This window comes from Chironomus tepperi, unplaced genomic scaffold (assembly GCF_022539635.2).
Source record: "Chironomus tepperi strain 1889 unplaced genomic scaffold, CSIRO-AGI_Ctep_v1 contig_172, whole genome shotgun sequence".
Lineage (NCBI taxonomy): Eukaryota > Metazoa > Arthropoda > Insecta > Diptera > Chironomidae > Chironomus > Chironomus tepperi.
Window position 1 is genome coordinate 591846 of NW_027226294.1, and position 14350 is coordinate 606195.

Sequence of the window (14350 nt, forward strand, 5' to 3'; positions counted from 1 at the left end):
GTCAAAGTTGTGCAGTAATTACAGTCGTTTGTGGAAAAGAGTTAAATTGAGAAAAAGAAGAAAAAAAATTAGATGAAAATAAAATAATCAAATAATTTTCAAAATTGATTTTTGGTACCCGCGAGAAATGGAAAATGAGGAAAAAGTATCAAAATGGCAGTGTGAGACATGTACATATTTAAATTTTTTTAAATCCATACGATGTGTTATGTGCAAATACCCAAAACCAGCAGTTGAAATAATAAGGTACCAGACTTTCTATTTTTTGTTTGTTAAAGAAAGGAAAATTGATGAATTTTTTTTTCTCGCATCAAATCACCTGATTGAGCATAAATCAAATTTCAATTCGTTTATATTTTATTTATCTAGTTTAAGTCCAACGCTTAAAGAAACGACAACATTAGTGGAACCAGTGGAATCTCGAAATGATATAAGCGATGAAAATTCACGGAAGTTGTGCAATAACTCTTCAAGCCCTCGAAATAGTATTTTTATCAATAGAAACGATTCATCACCAACAGCCTCATTGCTCGATGATGTAAAAAAGTTAGAAATACACACGTCAGATCCAGACATAAACGGAAAGTTCCATAACAAAAACAATAGTCCTCTCGCTTCATCCAGTAATCTTGCTGCAACGACAACAAAATCAGATGCTGAAAATTTACGACTGTGTTATAATAACAATAATAATGAAAATAATAATAGGAAGTGGCACTGCTCGGTAAACATTAATACTTTTTTTTGCATAAGTTTAATGCTTTATTATTATGTTTATCAATAAATTGTAATTATTATTCATTTCAGGTGTGTACGTATAATAACTATCCAAAGAGCATAAAATGCTCAATGTGCGGAACTAAACGAGATCAAAGTAATATTCAAAAGATTATCGCGTGCGAAAATGATTATATTGAGAATCTTGATGATTTAATGTCGGGTGCAAGTAATTTTAATATTATAGCAAATAATTCAACACATAATCTGACAAGTTCATCGTCGCAATCGTCAGTGATGAAAGTGTCATCCGATATAATAAGTAGTAATAGTTATACAGCGAAGAACAATTTAAAGAATTTACCGAACAATTATGAGAATATGATAAGTAATCCGAATCTTGCCAGCACCTTCAATAACAACAACAATAATAGTAGTAAATACCAGCTTAGTAGCAACGAATTAGAAGCTCAACATGAGCGTCGAATAAGACAACTTAAGCGTCAAGCTGATTGGGTATGGCTAAATGCTTGTATCGGTGTTGTTGAAAATAATTTGGCAGCTGTTGATAACTATTTATCGCGTGGCGGTAATGTAGGTCGTTCCTTAACTACCAATGAAGTGTTACTATTAAATAGACCATCTGCCTTTGATGTTGGGCATACACTAATTCATCTAGCAATTAGGTTTCATCGTGATGAATTATTGCCACGCTTATTAGCACAAATCTCTTCAAATGGACCAAGTGGAATTAAGTGTGTCCCAAGTTACATCGCTCCTGATATAGCAACAGATATTCGTCGACATTTTTGTGCAATCTTGCGCATAAGGAAATCTCCTTTTAATTGTCATTACGTAAATGAACATGCAACCTTTTCACTGCCATCGGATATCGAAGAATTACCACTTACTGTTCAAGAACAATTACATGATGAATTATTGGATCGTGATGCACAGAAACAACTTGAAAATCCACCACCAGCATTAAATTGGTCACTTGAAATCACATCACGTCTTGGATCAAGACTTATGGTTTTATGGAATCGTAGTGCTGGTGATTGCCTTCTTGATAGCTGTATGCAAGCATCTTGGGGTGTATTTGATCGTGATAATGTCCTTCGGCGTGCTCTCTCAGAAAGTTTACATCAATGTGCTCATCTCTTTTACTCACGTTGGAGGGAATATGAAATGCTGCAAGCTGCGCTTCTTCATTTTACCTTAGAGGAGGCACAATGGGAAGACGATTGGCAACAGCTATTATCATTAGCTGGTCAACCTGGGGCATCTCTAGAACAGCTGCACATTTTTGTACTAGCTCATATTTTTCGAAGGCCAATCATTGTTTATGGTGTAAAATATGTCAAAAGTTTTCGTGGTGAAGACATTGGATATGCTCGATTTGAAGGTATTTCATGCACATATTTTTTTGTTTTTATTGTATTCTCATTTTGTTTTATTTTTGTCTTTCCTAAGGTCTTTATTTGCCTTTACTATGGGAACAGAGTTTCTGTATTCGCTCACCGATTGCTTTAGGTTATACAAGAGGTAAATTAAAGCTATTTAATGACTTAAGCATGATTATCATTTTTTTATTTTTTGTTTTCAAAATTTAGGTCACTTTAGTGCTTTAGTTCCTTCAGAGCCTTATCAAAGACTCGATTCAACACGTGAGGAAGAAGAAGATGTCACATTTTTGCCACTCGTTGATTGTGAAAACAAACTTATTCCTATACATTTCTTAACGCAAGCCGAGGTACTTTCTTTCTTTGTAAAATTCACACATTATTTAATTTTAATTATATCATAATTAATTTCAGATTGGTCATGAAGAGACAATCATGAGACAGTGGCTTGATGTATGTCTTACGGAAGGAGGATTGCTAGTTGCTCATCAAAAATTGCATAAACGACCGCTTCTCGTTGCTCAAATGCTCGAAGAATGGCTAAATCATTATCGACGAATTGCGTAAGTTCTTCATTTATTGCTTGTTTTCTTAGCTAATGTCCATTAAGAAACTCACGCGTACTTAACGTATTATACCCGTGACTGACAAAATTGTATTTTACCCACATATGATATTTGGTTTATGTTTATAAATTGATGATCTGTATGTGGGGAAAGTGCTGTATAAAATCCAATTTCCTATGCAAATCATTAACATTCATTCATTATCATTACACACTTTTTAGACAAGTGATATCTGGACCTCCATTCTCGCGTGCTCCTCAGCTAATTGGACTGTCAACTGGCTATCTTTCAGACGGTGATACTGATGAAGAATAAGCTTATTTATTTAAGTGTACATAACATACATAAATCATCTTACACATTCGCAACACAACAGAGAATCATTATTTTTGTCTTAATCAAAATTAACACTTTTAATTTTTTTTTATATAAAAAGGAAGTATGGATTAAAATGTGTAAATGATTGAGAATTCAAATTGATTAAATGATAACAAGTCCTGCGACGAAACATTGATAATGGAATCAATGAAATCTTACGGTTAATTATGTGGACATAAACACACATCTTTTTAAAAACTTTTAAAAATCGTACTGTTAGTTATTTAAAGATTTCCTTAATCATGTATTCATGATGTTCGCAAAACATCGATTTCGATGGTAAATTCTAAAATAATATACCTACGGTTACAATAATGGAAATCATTTAATTCATTTATATTCTTGATTATAGAAACTTTTTAATGTTTTTCTTCTTGTGAAAAGTTTAGATATCAAAAATTAGCATTAATAAAATTAAAAGCTATAAAGTTTTACAAAATAACTAGAAAAATGATGTCCAGCATTTGATATCTGTGGTAGACATCATTTGTGAATAAACCTTAATTAAAAAAACTAGAATAATGTGAAAGACACTTTTTCCTGTAAGAAAATTGTATGATAAAGCTATGAACATAGATATGATGGTAAAAGCAGCAATGCAAGTAGCACAAAATGATTGTTGCATTAAGCTTAATTGAAAATGTTTGCATGCACAGAACATGATAAAGATTGAGAATCAGAACGTATTTATTAATAATTAATGACATTTTCTTTGCTTTAGTGCTTTACAATGAGGACAAGGATTAATCTAGTTTCATAAAATAAATTAAAAGATAATAATAATGATTTTTAAGCATCGACGATTTTTGGGAATTTTTCAACTGAATATTAAATTTTGAAATTTATGCTAAACTCACACTAATACAAATAAGTACTTTGTATGTGTTAGTAAAGAAGCTTTTTGCAAATGAACATTTAAATTTGAAAAAGTCGTTAAATTGTTAATTTTACTTAGTTCCAACAACACTTAATGATATGTTGATTAGCAAATTCCTTAAAATTCCCTTAATAGTATTCGTCAGTGACGCATGCTTCTGATATGATTTTTGGAAGTAAACATTTAATTCTGGACATGCCAAAAGTTAGGGATTATTCGTCTCTAATATTAAATGAGAAATAATATGTTTAAATGATGATATTAAGGATGAAAAGAAAATTGTGTTGTCACTGACGAAAATGTAATGTCGAAGCCACTTCCTTCAGTTCCAATAATCATCCTTCGGTTGACTAATAATTAGTAAAGTTAAGTGTATCCTTATAATTTATTTAAAAATAGCAAAAGAGATGTATAATAAATGTATGAGATGGGATATCCTTAGGTGAATTGTGGATTAATTAAGCATGCAAGATAATTCTCACTTTTGTCAAAACTGATCAATTTAATGATGTAAATGCCCAAGTTTTTTGCAATAGCACTAATTGTAGAGGAAAATCATATCATGGAAAAAAAGATAAAAGCCAATAGAATTTCAAGAGAAATAAGACAAGATGATAAGAGAGTGAAATACTTACATTGACTTAGTTTTTTGAATAGTTGTCACGTTTTAAGATTGTTGATAAAAAGAATTTAAAATTTATTCATCCATAATCCATAAAGATATAATTTTCATAATTCATTGTGATTTATTAAACAGACAAAAAAAAAGGTGAAAATAAAGAAATATATATATGAAAAATGGTAAATATAGAACCTTCATGTCCTTAATTTATTTAAAGTTCCATAGGAATCGGTGAACGTTTTGTTGACTTCTTTTCCACTCGAATTGATTCTGGCGGCGATTCTTTCAACGGTGTTTTTGGATGTGTTATTTTTTCTTCTTTCTCAACTGTTTTAGGATCGAACCAAACATTCTTCCTCTTGCGTTTGGCACCTGTTCTTTCCATGTCTTCATCAATGGCTGAATTACCTTCGAGTGTTTTTGACTCATTAAGCTTGCCTTCATCACCTTTTTCCATCATTTTACTAATTTTCTTCTTAAAAGAATTAAAATTGAACTGCTTTGTTTGAGATTCTGATTGTTAATGAAATTTGATAAATTTCAAAGCCTACTGAGGTACTTTTTTGTCAACGAATTTTTTGAATTAAAATTTCAAAATTCATTGATTGCTTTGATGATGAGTTGATGGACATTAGGAATAAAACCTAAAAAACTCCCTACAGTATTATGAAGGGCCTGTTCTTTCAACAAACCTTCTGAGTCTATGACGTAATAGATACGTAGTTTGAAATTGCATATTACGTAATTTCATCATACGTAACGTTTACGTAAGTTACGTCAGACTGCTGATGTGACTAATTTTGCAAAGGAATTGACGTCTGTGATGAGCAGATAGTAAATAGACAGACACGTCTAAATTTGTGCTCCTAGGTCACATAGATAATTTTAGTGAATTGAGGATGATGTGTATCCAATACTGAATATCGTTCCTGATCCAATTTTCGAGGTATAGACACAAGGAGTTATCATTATTTTGCACAAGAAATAATCATTTTATTGGAATTTACCAAATATTTTACTAAATAACTACAAATCAAGTATTAACCTATACAATTAACAGTGATAAAAGGGTCATAATTAATCATTAGATTTTCGACTTAAATCTATCGAAAGAAATTACTTTTATGCTTGAAAGTCAAAAATGTTCAAAATTATTAGTTGATATTGATAAAAAAAAATGTTTGGGTACTTAGATATTACTACTTTATAATTGAATTTTATGTACACATTTCTCCGTTCTTTATAGATATTCTTGTGAAAGGCCACTGAAGAGAATTTAATACAAGAATTTATAGTCTAGAGATCAACTTTGTGTAATTATTTCAATGACTTAAAGTTGTTTCTGCTTTTTAGCATCAAAACCTTTCACGAAGAATTCGTATGCTTGAGAAAAATTCCTAGCAGGTGTTTCGGCTTCAGGCAATATTTCCAACTGTTTTGTACTTCTTCGCTTGATATTAGTTTCACGGAAAGGCTCTGATGGACGTTTCTTTCCCCACAAAGTTTCTCTCATTACTTTCTGATTTTGGTCGCCTCCCTTTGGCTTCTTTTCTTTCTCTGCTGCAGCTGCCACTTCCAACTAGTAATTTAAAAAGACATATAATTAGATAAAGTAATGACTACACATGAATTTATAGTAGCTTACCAAAATATCACCAAGTTCATCCAAAGTAGACTGATTAGCAGCATCAAGAACTTGAGCATTTCCTACATCGACATGTTCGATTGTCGCTTGTAGGACATTGTTATTATTATTAGCTTTCGTTTGTTGTTGTGTCGATTGCTGGGAAGTTGAAGATGGAGCTTGCAGGACGTATTCACCATTCAAAAGAATATTTTGTGTTTGATGTTCCATCTGTTGTGCATCTGATGAATCTATCAATTCGGATGACATTTCATCATCAGGCTCAAAAATTTCTTTATAAGTTTGCATCAAGCTTTCTTGTGTAGTTCCATCATCATTCTGAATGACAACTTGTCCATCAGATATAATGTCGGGCTGAATATATGATATTTCTGTGTTGGACGATAAGCCTTGCTCCATTAGAAATTGCTCTAAATTACTAATTTGAATTTGTGTGCCATCATCAGATTCCTGACCGTTTGGCAATAGTCCATCCAAATTTTGTATAATCAGTTCACCATTCTCAGTAAGAATCAGATTATTCAAAAAACTTCCGTCCTCGTTCTGAATCATTATTTGTTGAGGCTGTGCTTGTTGCTGTGATTCTTGTTGTATGTTAAGGTTGTTTATTATTTCATATTGAGGCTGTTTTGGTGATGGTGCAGCAGTTTGTACATTTTGCTGTTGAGGTATGACTTCATTTATTGGACGTTGCTTAGTTTTCACTGCATGTTGCGTTGACAACTCATTTTTTCCAGCTATTTTATTATGATTTATTGCTGCTGGTACAAAAGTCGTAAGCGACTTTGACCCAATATTATTTTGCTTGACATTATTATGTCCCTTAGCATTTTCAGCATTGGCGGATTTATCGACTGTCCTTGAAAAATCTTGATGGAATCTCTCACGATGTGACTCTAAAGATTGAGCTGACTCAATATTTGTGTTACAGTCAAAGCAGAAAGTCGAATTCGATTGATGCTTTTCGAGATGCTCAATAAACAGCTTCCGATTTTGTGATGGAAATCCTTTCATACAGAAACAGCATTTATAGAAATTGACTTCATTATCAATTATTGTGCGATTATGAGCACTAGAAACATGATCCATTAGCAAATATCGAAACCTAAAATCTTGTTTGCATGTTGAGCATTTATAGATCTTGCGTGTCTTATGGTCTGTCTGTAAATGAAGTTCATACAATTGTTTATTCTTGAATGTAGCGCCACAATAGTCACAAATGCTGGATTTCTGCTAAAATGTATTAAAAAGGAATAAATTAGATAAATCCTTTAAATTTTATTAATCATGTCGTACCTCTTTAAATCTCTTATCTGCATGAGAGTAGCGCAAATGATGTTCCAGTTCTGATGTATTTTTATACCATTGATCACAATACGAGCAACAGTTTGAAGAATGCTTTGATTTCATGTGATCTAGCCGATTCTTATTAGTTTGATAAATGTCTTTACAGAATAGACAAGCGAATTCAGAGTGACTAAAATAGAGAGGAATAAGTATAAATTAATAGAATATTTTTAATTAAAGCAATAGCTACCTCAAGTGAGAACAAATGTGATCATTCAGCACATTCTTATCGTTGAATGCTGATCCACAGACGAAGCATTGCGTATGAACTAGAGCTAGATGATTGTTGTAGAGCTTTTCATTGTAAAAATAGCAATCACAGAAAATGCAATTCAGCTTCGGTGCCATCCCATTCTTAACTATTTCGTGATTGCATTCTAGTTCTGTTGGATCGAGAATTTCGCAATCACATATTGTACAGCGACATGCTTGCATTAGATTCGCTATAAAATCACCAATTCTTTCTGATAATTGTGCAGGTTTTCCAGCTATTTCTTCGTGTTGCTTCACGTGAATTTCAAGTTGCTCATTCGAACTTGTTTTGGTGAAACAATATGGGCACATAAAGTTTGATATCTTTTTTGGTCGTTTAAGATTACTTTTTAAGGCCGAAAATATATGATTCAAATTGGACTTGTGTTTTAATTTCAAATGCCGGACATAGTCACTTGCATAAACGAAAGTCTCTTCACAGTATTCAATAGCACATTTATGATCCTTTAAATTTGAGTCATAGAATTCATCGTCCAGCAAGCTCATATCGATGAGCGAATCCAGAGTGTCTTGATCAATCTCTTGAGATCCACTGTTCATGCTGTATTGGGCAGATAGCTGTTGATGTTGTTGTTGTTTTGGAACTTGTTGAGGTTCTTGTATGTTGTTAATTGTAACATTTACGACAGAACTTGATGATTTGACTTTTTCAGGTATTTTTGGTACTTCCCGCGCTGTTTGTTGTACTCGAGATTTACTTGTCGATGCCATTTTTACTTCTTTCATAGTATTATTTAAAGAATGTTTTTGTTCCTCAATTATCTTATGATAGACAATATGAGAATTGACTGTATCAATACATGTTGTAACAAAATTTGGACATACTTTACAGGAATATTTCTTTGAGTCATCAATTCCATTCGATCGAAGCTCACAGAAAATTTTAGATTTGTCCATATACATAAGTTCTTCATCTGTCTCAATGCTATATGTGTTGGCTATTTGTCGACTAAGGACGCTCTTGACTGTCTTCGTCTCGTACTGAAGCTCATCGTACTTTTCTATTAGAATTGAGCATTTTTCACATATTTTATCACTCTTTGCAATCCTCAGCTCATATTCACTATTTATTAAATTTCCTATTAAAATTGTGTATCTTGTTTTGTACTTTTTAGTCTCTAAATTAATCAGCACAAGCGTCGACGTGCTACAATCGCTTCCACATACAAAACAACCGTTTCCGTCCATTTTTCATCAGTTTAATTAATTTTTTAGAAATTTTGGATGTTGTTTATAATGCTACTTACTTTTAAAGTAGGAAAGAACGCTTTTTTCTGCCTGCGTCGAAATTTTTAAATTTTTAAAAACCGTTAAACATTGACGGGGATGTTACTACGTTATTTAAAATCCTTCTGATGTTATGAGGAGCATAATTTATGTTTTATGTTTTATGTCTATTATTTTAAACAAAACTTTATTTTGTATTGATCCGATAATATAATTATTATTATTTTACATCTGAAAGAAAGGAAAATGAATAGTCGTCTGAATAGTATTGCAAACGTCATTAAAAACCATTTCATAGCATGCAATTACTTTCATATCAGGTTCAATGATATGAAAACTTTAGAAAAAATGTAAAACTGTATTTAAAATTTATTTTTAAAGTTAAACAGTTTTATTACATTTAAAATTCGACGTACTAGATTTTTGGTTTGTGTCTTCGCTAAGTAATTTTAAAATAACTAATGACTGTTACGAAACTAAAGTGATTTTATCTTGCTCAACTCTTAATATTTTTATCTGATATTTGTACATCATAAACTTTTTAGATTTCACGCTGTTATCATTCATTCTCCAGTAAATCGGGTAAACTAGTTTTTAATCATTAACGGTCAAAATAATTTCAAAAAATCTAATCCGAACGATGAACTTAATTCAAATTTTAATTTCTAACGATAATTGCTTAATGATCAATCATGATTTTAATGTTGTCGAACTAATGCATGTTAATTATCACTGAATGCTTGCTTTTATTTTGTAGTCAATAACCACCAGTGAGAAAGACAGTAAGTGTTGAAAAGCATAATGTTCGCTTTGTTATGAATTACTTTATTATTCATTCATTCATTTTCTTTATGAGTGAGCATGCTTTAAGTGAATTCAAAAGAACTTGAACACAGTGCCGCAAAATTTTCCTCATCAAAACACACAAAAAGCAAAAACTCAAGAGAAATGATGTGGAAATAGTAATTTTTTTGAAAGTTATGCAATGTTTTTATTATCAAACAATATTAAACATTATTAGTTAATTTATCTGTAAAATGCATTTCAGATATTTGACCATAAAATTGCTAAATATTTTTTGCTTAATAACCTTTTCGTCACATTATTCATTAACCAGACTTTTCAATCAGGTAATTGTTATTATGATAGATAAGTTTGAGTACTTAGATGCTCATGCAATAATGTTGCTATTTTTAACGGTCAAAAATTTGAATTTTTTGTAAACACTAACACTATGAAAGAAAGTTTTCAAATTTTGATTTGCAAAATTTTCTACTTTCACTTGAATTCTTTTAGTACAGAAGCATTTTAAATATTTTATGATTCACTAATCGAACTAACTAAAGTTTAAAACTAGTAGAATTTATAAATATTTGTGTAAAAATTTGAACATTTAGTTTCATAAATTTCTTTGTTTTGTATTAGTATACATACAATACAATCATACGAAATGATCGAGCATACTTTGCATAAGAACATCTTTATGTCTTGATTCACATCTTAAGACTTTAATCCTGAACAGACAAGAAGCATGCTTATGAGTATGCTTATAAAATTGAGCATGCTGTTTTGTATTGATTGAATATACTCATGAGCATATTTATTTAACTGAGTATGCTGATTGTCTGTAAACGGATCTGTATAACATAAAGGGTTAGTCAATAATTCACATTTTGTGTGATGTGATTGCTAGTGGTGTACAACCTGCATGCCAGCAAAATTTCCTGGAAAATTCATGAACCGTATGCCGTTTGATATTTCAGTCAAAGTTTACCATCATGGTATGCCTTGAAAATTAAAAGGTTGCTCACCACTGTGACAGATGAGTAGGTACTATAATGGTTGCCTGAGTACTATAATTATTTGGAAAGTGTCATGTTATGTAAATTTGACCATGCCATCTAATTATAAAGAATGAAATAATTGGTCCAGAAAATTTAGTTAGGCAGACGAAATTACAATGGATTTTGTATTTCGCATGATGAGAAGTGAAGTTATCAAATACTAGAAATTTCAATGAATACGTCTGATAATTGAGTGATTGCTATTTTTTGATAAACAAATGCCTAACTATAGAAAAAATATTCACACGCACAAAAAAAGCCTTAATTGAAGTTTTATGACTGACAAGATGGGATCTTAAATTATTTCATTTAAATTTCAATTGCTGGAAGCATGAGATTTTCTCGAAGAAAATAGAAACTAAATTGTAAAAGATGAGCTATCAATTTTGTTCCTAAATGCTTTTAAGTCATGAAGTAAGTAATCGTTTCACCTTTCTGAAAAATTTCACTCATAACTTTGTCGTCATCTCACGAAAAAAGCACAAACAATCATGATAATCTTTATCACCTTCACTTGAATTGCTTCTCTCTCTCCCTCTGGTTGCTTACTACTTATTGCTCTGTGATGCCTGAGAGAAAGAAAGGTTTACATCTTAATCGATCATTTAAAGAGAAATATTGCAGAAGAAGAAATAGAAATTGAGGCTGAATTATGTAATGGCTAAATACGAACAAGTTCTTTTTTGAACTGATGAACTATGCGCAAGTAACCACTACTACATGTATTGAGTATTTTGGGGAGTCCACGGTTTTAATGAACTTAATTTTTCTTTAAATTGATGAATTGATTTGATTGATTTTTAATTAGGTACTTAAATCAGTTCTTGGAAGGAAGCAGTCTAAAGATATAGTATTGCGCTTGGTATCGGCAAGTGGAAGCCAGCGATAGAGCCAGCTTCAGGCGACTCCTATGGGAGGTCATGGATCACAACTGATCTGTACGACCAGCGAAGTAAGTAAGTAAGTACTTAAATTAGTGGTGCACAAGCTTTTATTTTTCGCGGCACATATTGATGGTGAGCCTCGATCGAAACCGCACACTTGACATACGGTTCATGGCATTTCCCAAAATTTTTGGCGACACACAGGTTGCTCACAAATGACTTAAATGATGTCCATCAATAAACAGAACTTTTATACTCCAAAAATTATTTTTTTAGAGGTGTCATACATGCTTCATATTCTACTCCTCCCCAAATTTTAAAAGAATTTTTGAACTATCCCACCCTCCGTAAGTCGTTAACAGGTGTGGCATCTACTATTCAAATACTATTAGTAACAATGAGAAGTATGCAGTGACAGGACAACCAGTTCTTAAAATCGAGATTGACAGAAGTGGGATTGGATCGGTTATACTTTTAGGAAGCATGAAAGAGACATTGGCGTACAGCCGTAGAAGGAAGCAGAGCAACAAAAAAAGAAACTAGCAGAATAAGTCCTAACAAGCAATGATATCGCTTTTATGCACCGTAGTAGTCTTTCTGTACCATAAAAGCATGCTCATTGCCTATTAGGCTATAGCCGTTTTAACCAGGTACAGAAACCTGTTCAATCGCTTTATTAATGCCCTATGATTCACAGTGAATCAATAAAAACCGATCATCATCATCCTTAGTAAGGGACCATGACTTAATAGAAAGTGACTGAGATTAATGTATTCAAATTAAGTACCCCCGAAAGTAAGCAAGTGTGTGAGCTGTTGTATGATGGGTTGTGCGAACCGACTGCCGGTTAATAATGTACATAAAGCCCATAAAAGCATGCATGATATTTCACACCAAGTCACTATGACCATAATTACTATGTATTTCATCAAATGTCCATGGTACCAAAAACTTGAAAATATTCTTTAACATACCAAAAAGTTCCAGCTTTAGGCATCATCTGATGGAGGCCATGGATCACAGTAGATCTGTACGGTCATCGAAGTAAGTATACCAAAAGGTTGATTCCGATCCAAACTTTGATAGACATTCCTTTACAATTAAAATTGTATCATGATGTAAATCAAGAGTAACAAAAGATGTACAGTACATACTGGTACACACGAAAAATAAGCAAGCAAGAGTAAATCAGATAAAAAGCTTTTTGACATTTTGTGGGCACATCTTTTCATTTCTGGGTCTTATGATTTTAGAAAAGAAAAGAAAATTAAAAAGGAGGTGATGTCGTCAATAGGAGAAAGGCAAATGAGTGGGTCTTGTCAGCATCATGTCATGGCGAAATAACGTAGTAACATGCGAACAGTTCAATGAACCATCTATTTTGGCTCATCTATGCTGCTTTTTTGTTGTTGTAAGTAATTTTACTTTACGGCACTGATCGGAAGCAATATTCGATGGTTTTATATTGATTACTGCTGAAAGATTCGCATGATAATTTTTAACAGCTCATAAATAACAAGCTTTAAACTTGATACATTTTTAGGTTGTATAACCTTCATCATATTTATCATGTCCATAATAATTAACGATAATTTAGCAAAATGTGGACAATTTTTTTATTCCTAACTCATCAAAATTACCCACTAGCTAATTCTATGGGAATCAGCAAGAATTATGAAAAAGTCATGATTTTTAAATATTTCAAGTAAAATGTGCAGTCACATACTGGAAAAGTACTGTAAAAACAATTAATTATACTAGAAATAGTTTGGATTGTAATCGTGCCTTAATCACGCAAATAGTATCATCATGATCAGTGATGGAGTTTAAGGTAATTTATTTAAGTAAAATAAATATCAACAGAAATGGAATAGATAAATGTTGACAGGCAGAATATTCTCAAATTGAAATATTTTTCACACTCGTAAATTTGTTTTGTTATTTTGCATCTTGTATGTTTGTCTATCCTATTAAGCTTTTTTTTTTATTCAAGTCTCTCTTTCTATTCACTCATAACAATCTTTCCTTCCCCATACTTGTATAAAAGCTTTTATATGTGAATGCATTCGAAATCAGTAATAAAGTTAGCAAGTGCGAGGAATCAATGCGCATCTTCTCGACTAGCTCGAACAGACAAGGAGGATGTTCATTATCACAGAGTTGATCATGCTCAACTATTGAATTTACTCATGAGCATGCTCATTTAAGTGAGTGTTAGGGAAAAGGCCATTCAAAAATTATGTCTGTTTGAAAAAATGGAATCCACTTCCGGCAAATGCCAAAAAATGTTCATCCACAAAAATTTTAAATTTCTGAGAACAGTTATTCAAAATTATTGGTGGAATGGGAGCAGTACCCTAAATGGTAGAGCGTTGGTCTTACGTTGCAAAGGTCTTGGGTTCAATCCTAGGTCATGTCTAATTTTCGAAACTCTTTTTCCATTTTACGGTTCTAGTTACAAAGATCGTTTTTTGTCCACCTAACAAGATGATTAATCTTAGGGTTATGCAAAGTGATTTCAAAAACCATGTCTTGGAGTGTTGGGACTTTTCCACGCCTTGATTCGT

General features: G+C 32.1%; 2 protein-coding genes across 3 annotated transcripts; one reads left to right on the top strand and one right to left on the bottom strand.

Moving 5' to 3' along the window:
* Positions 1-28: 28 nt before the first annotated feature.
* trbd (ubiquitin thioesterase trabid) lies at positions 29-4754 on the top strand. The gene is made up of 7 exons (XM_070638356.1): positions 29-246; positions 370-724; positions 808-2122; positions 2191-2262; positions 2331-2470; positions 2535-2683; positions 2908-4754. Exons 1-7 carry the CDS (start codon positions 128-130, stop codon positions 2999-3001), a joined length of 2244 nt encoding a protein of 747 aa, XP_070494457.1. The 5' UTR covers positions 29-127; the 3' UTR covers positions 3002-4754.
* Positions 4755-5639: 885 nt separating this feature from the next.
* On the bottom strand, positions 5640-9071 carry LOC139088994 (zinc finger protein 423-like). Of its 2 annotated transcripts, none has more exons than XM_070638382.1 (4): positions 7746-9071; positions 7505-7685; positions 6209-7438; positions 5640-6142 (listed from the first exon to the last, which is right to left on the bottom strand). In XM_070638382.1, the coding sequence occupies exons 1-4, from the start codon at positions 9014-9016 to the stop codon at positions 5894-5896; spliced, it is 2931 nt and encodes a 976-aa protein (XP_070494483.1). In that variant the 5' UTR covers positions 9017-9071; the 3' UTR covers positions 5640-5893. The 2 variants fall into 2 exon arrangements, with proteins under 2 accessions (XP_070494483.1, XP_070494481.1); XM_070638380.1 differs by having other exon boundaries at positions 6209-7441.
* Between the last annotated feature and the right edge of the window lie 5279 nt (positions 9072-14350).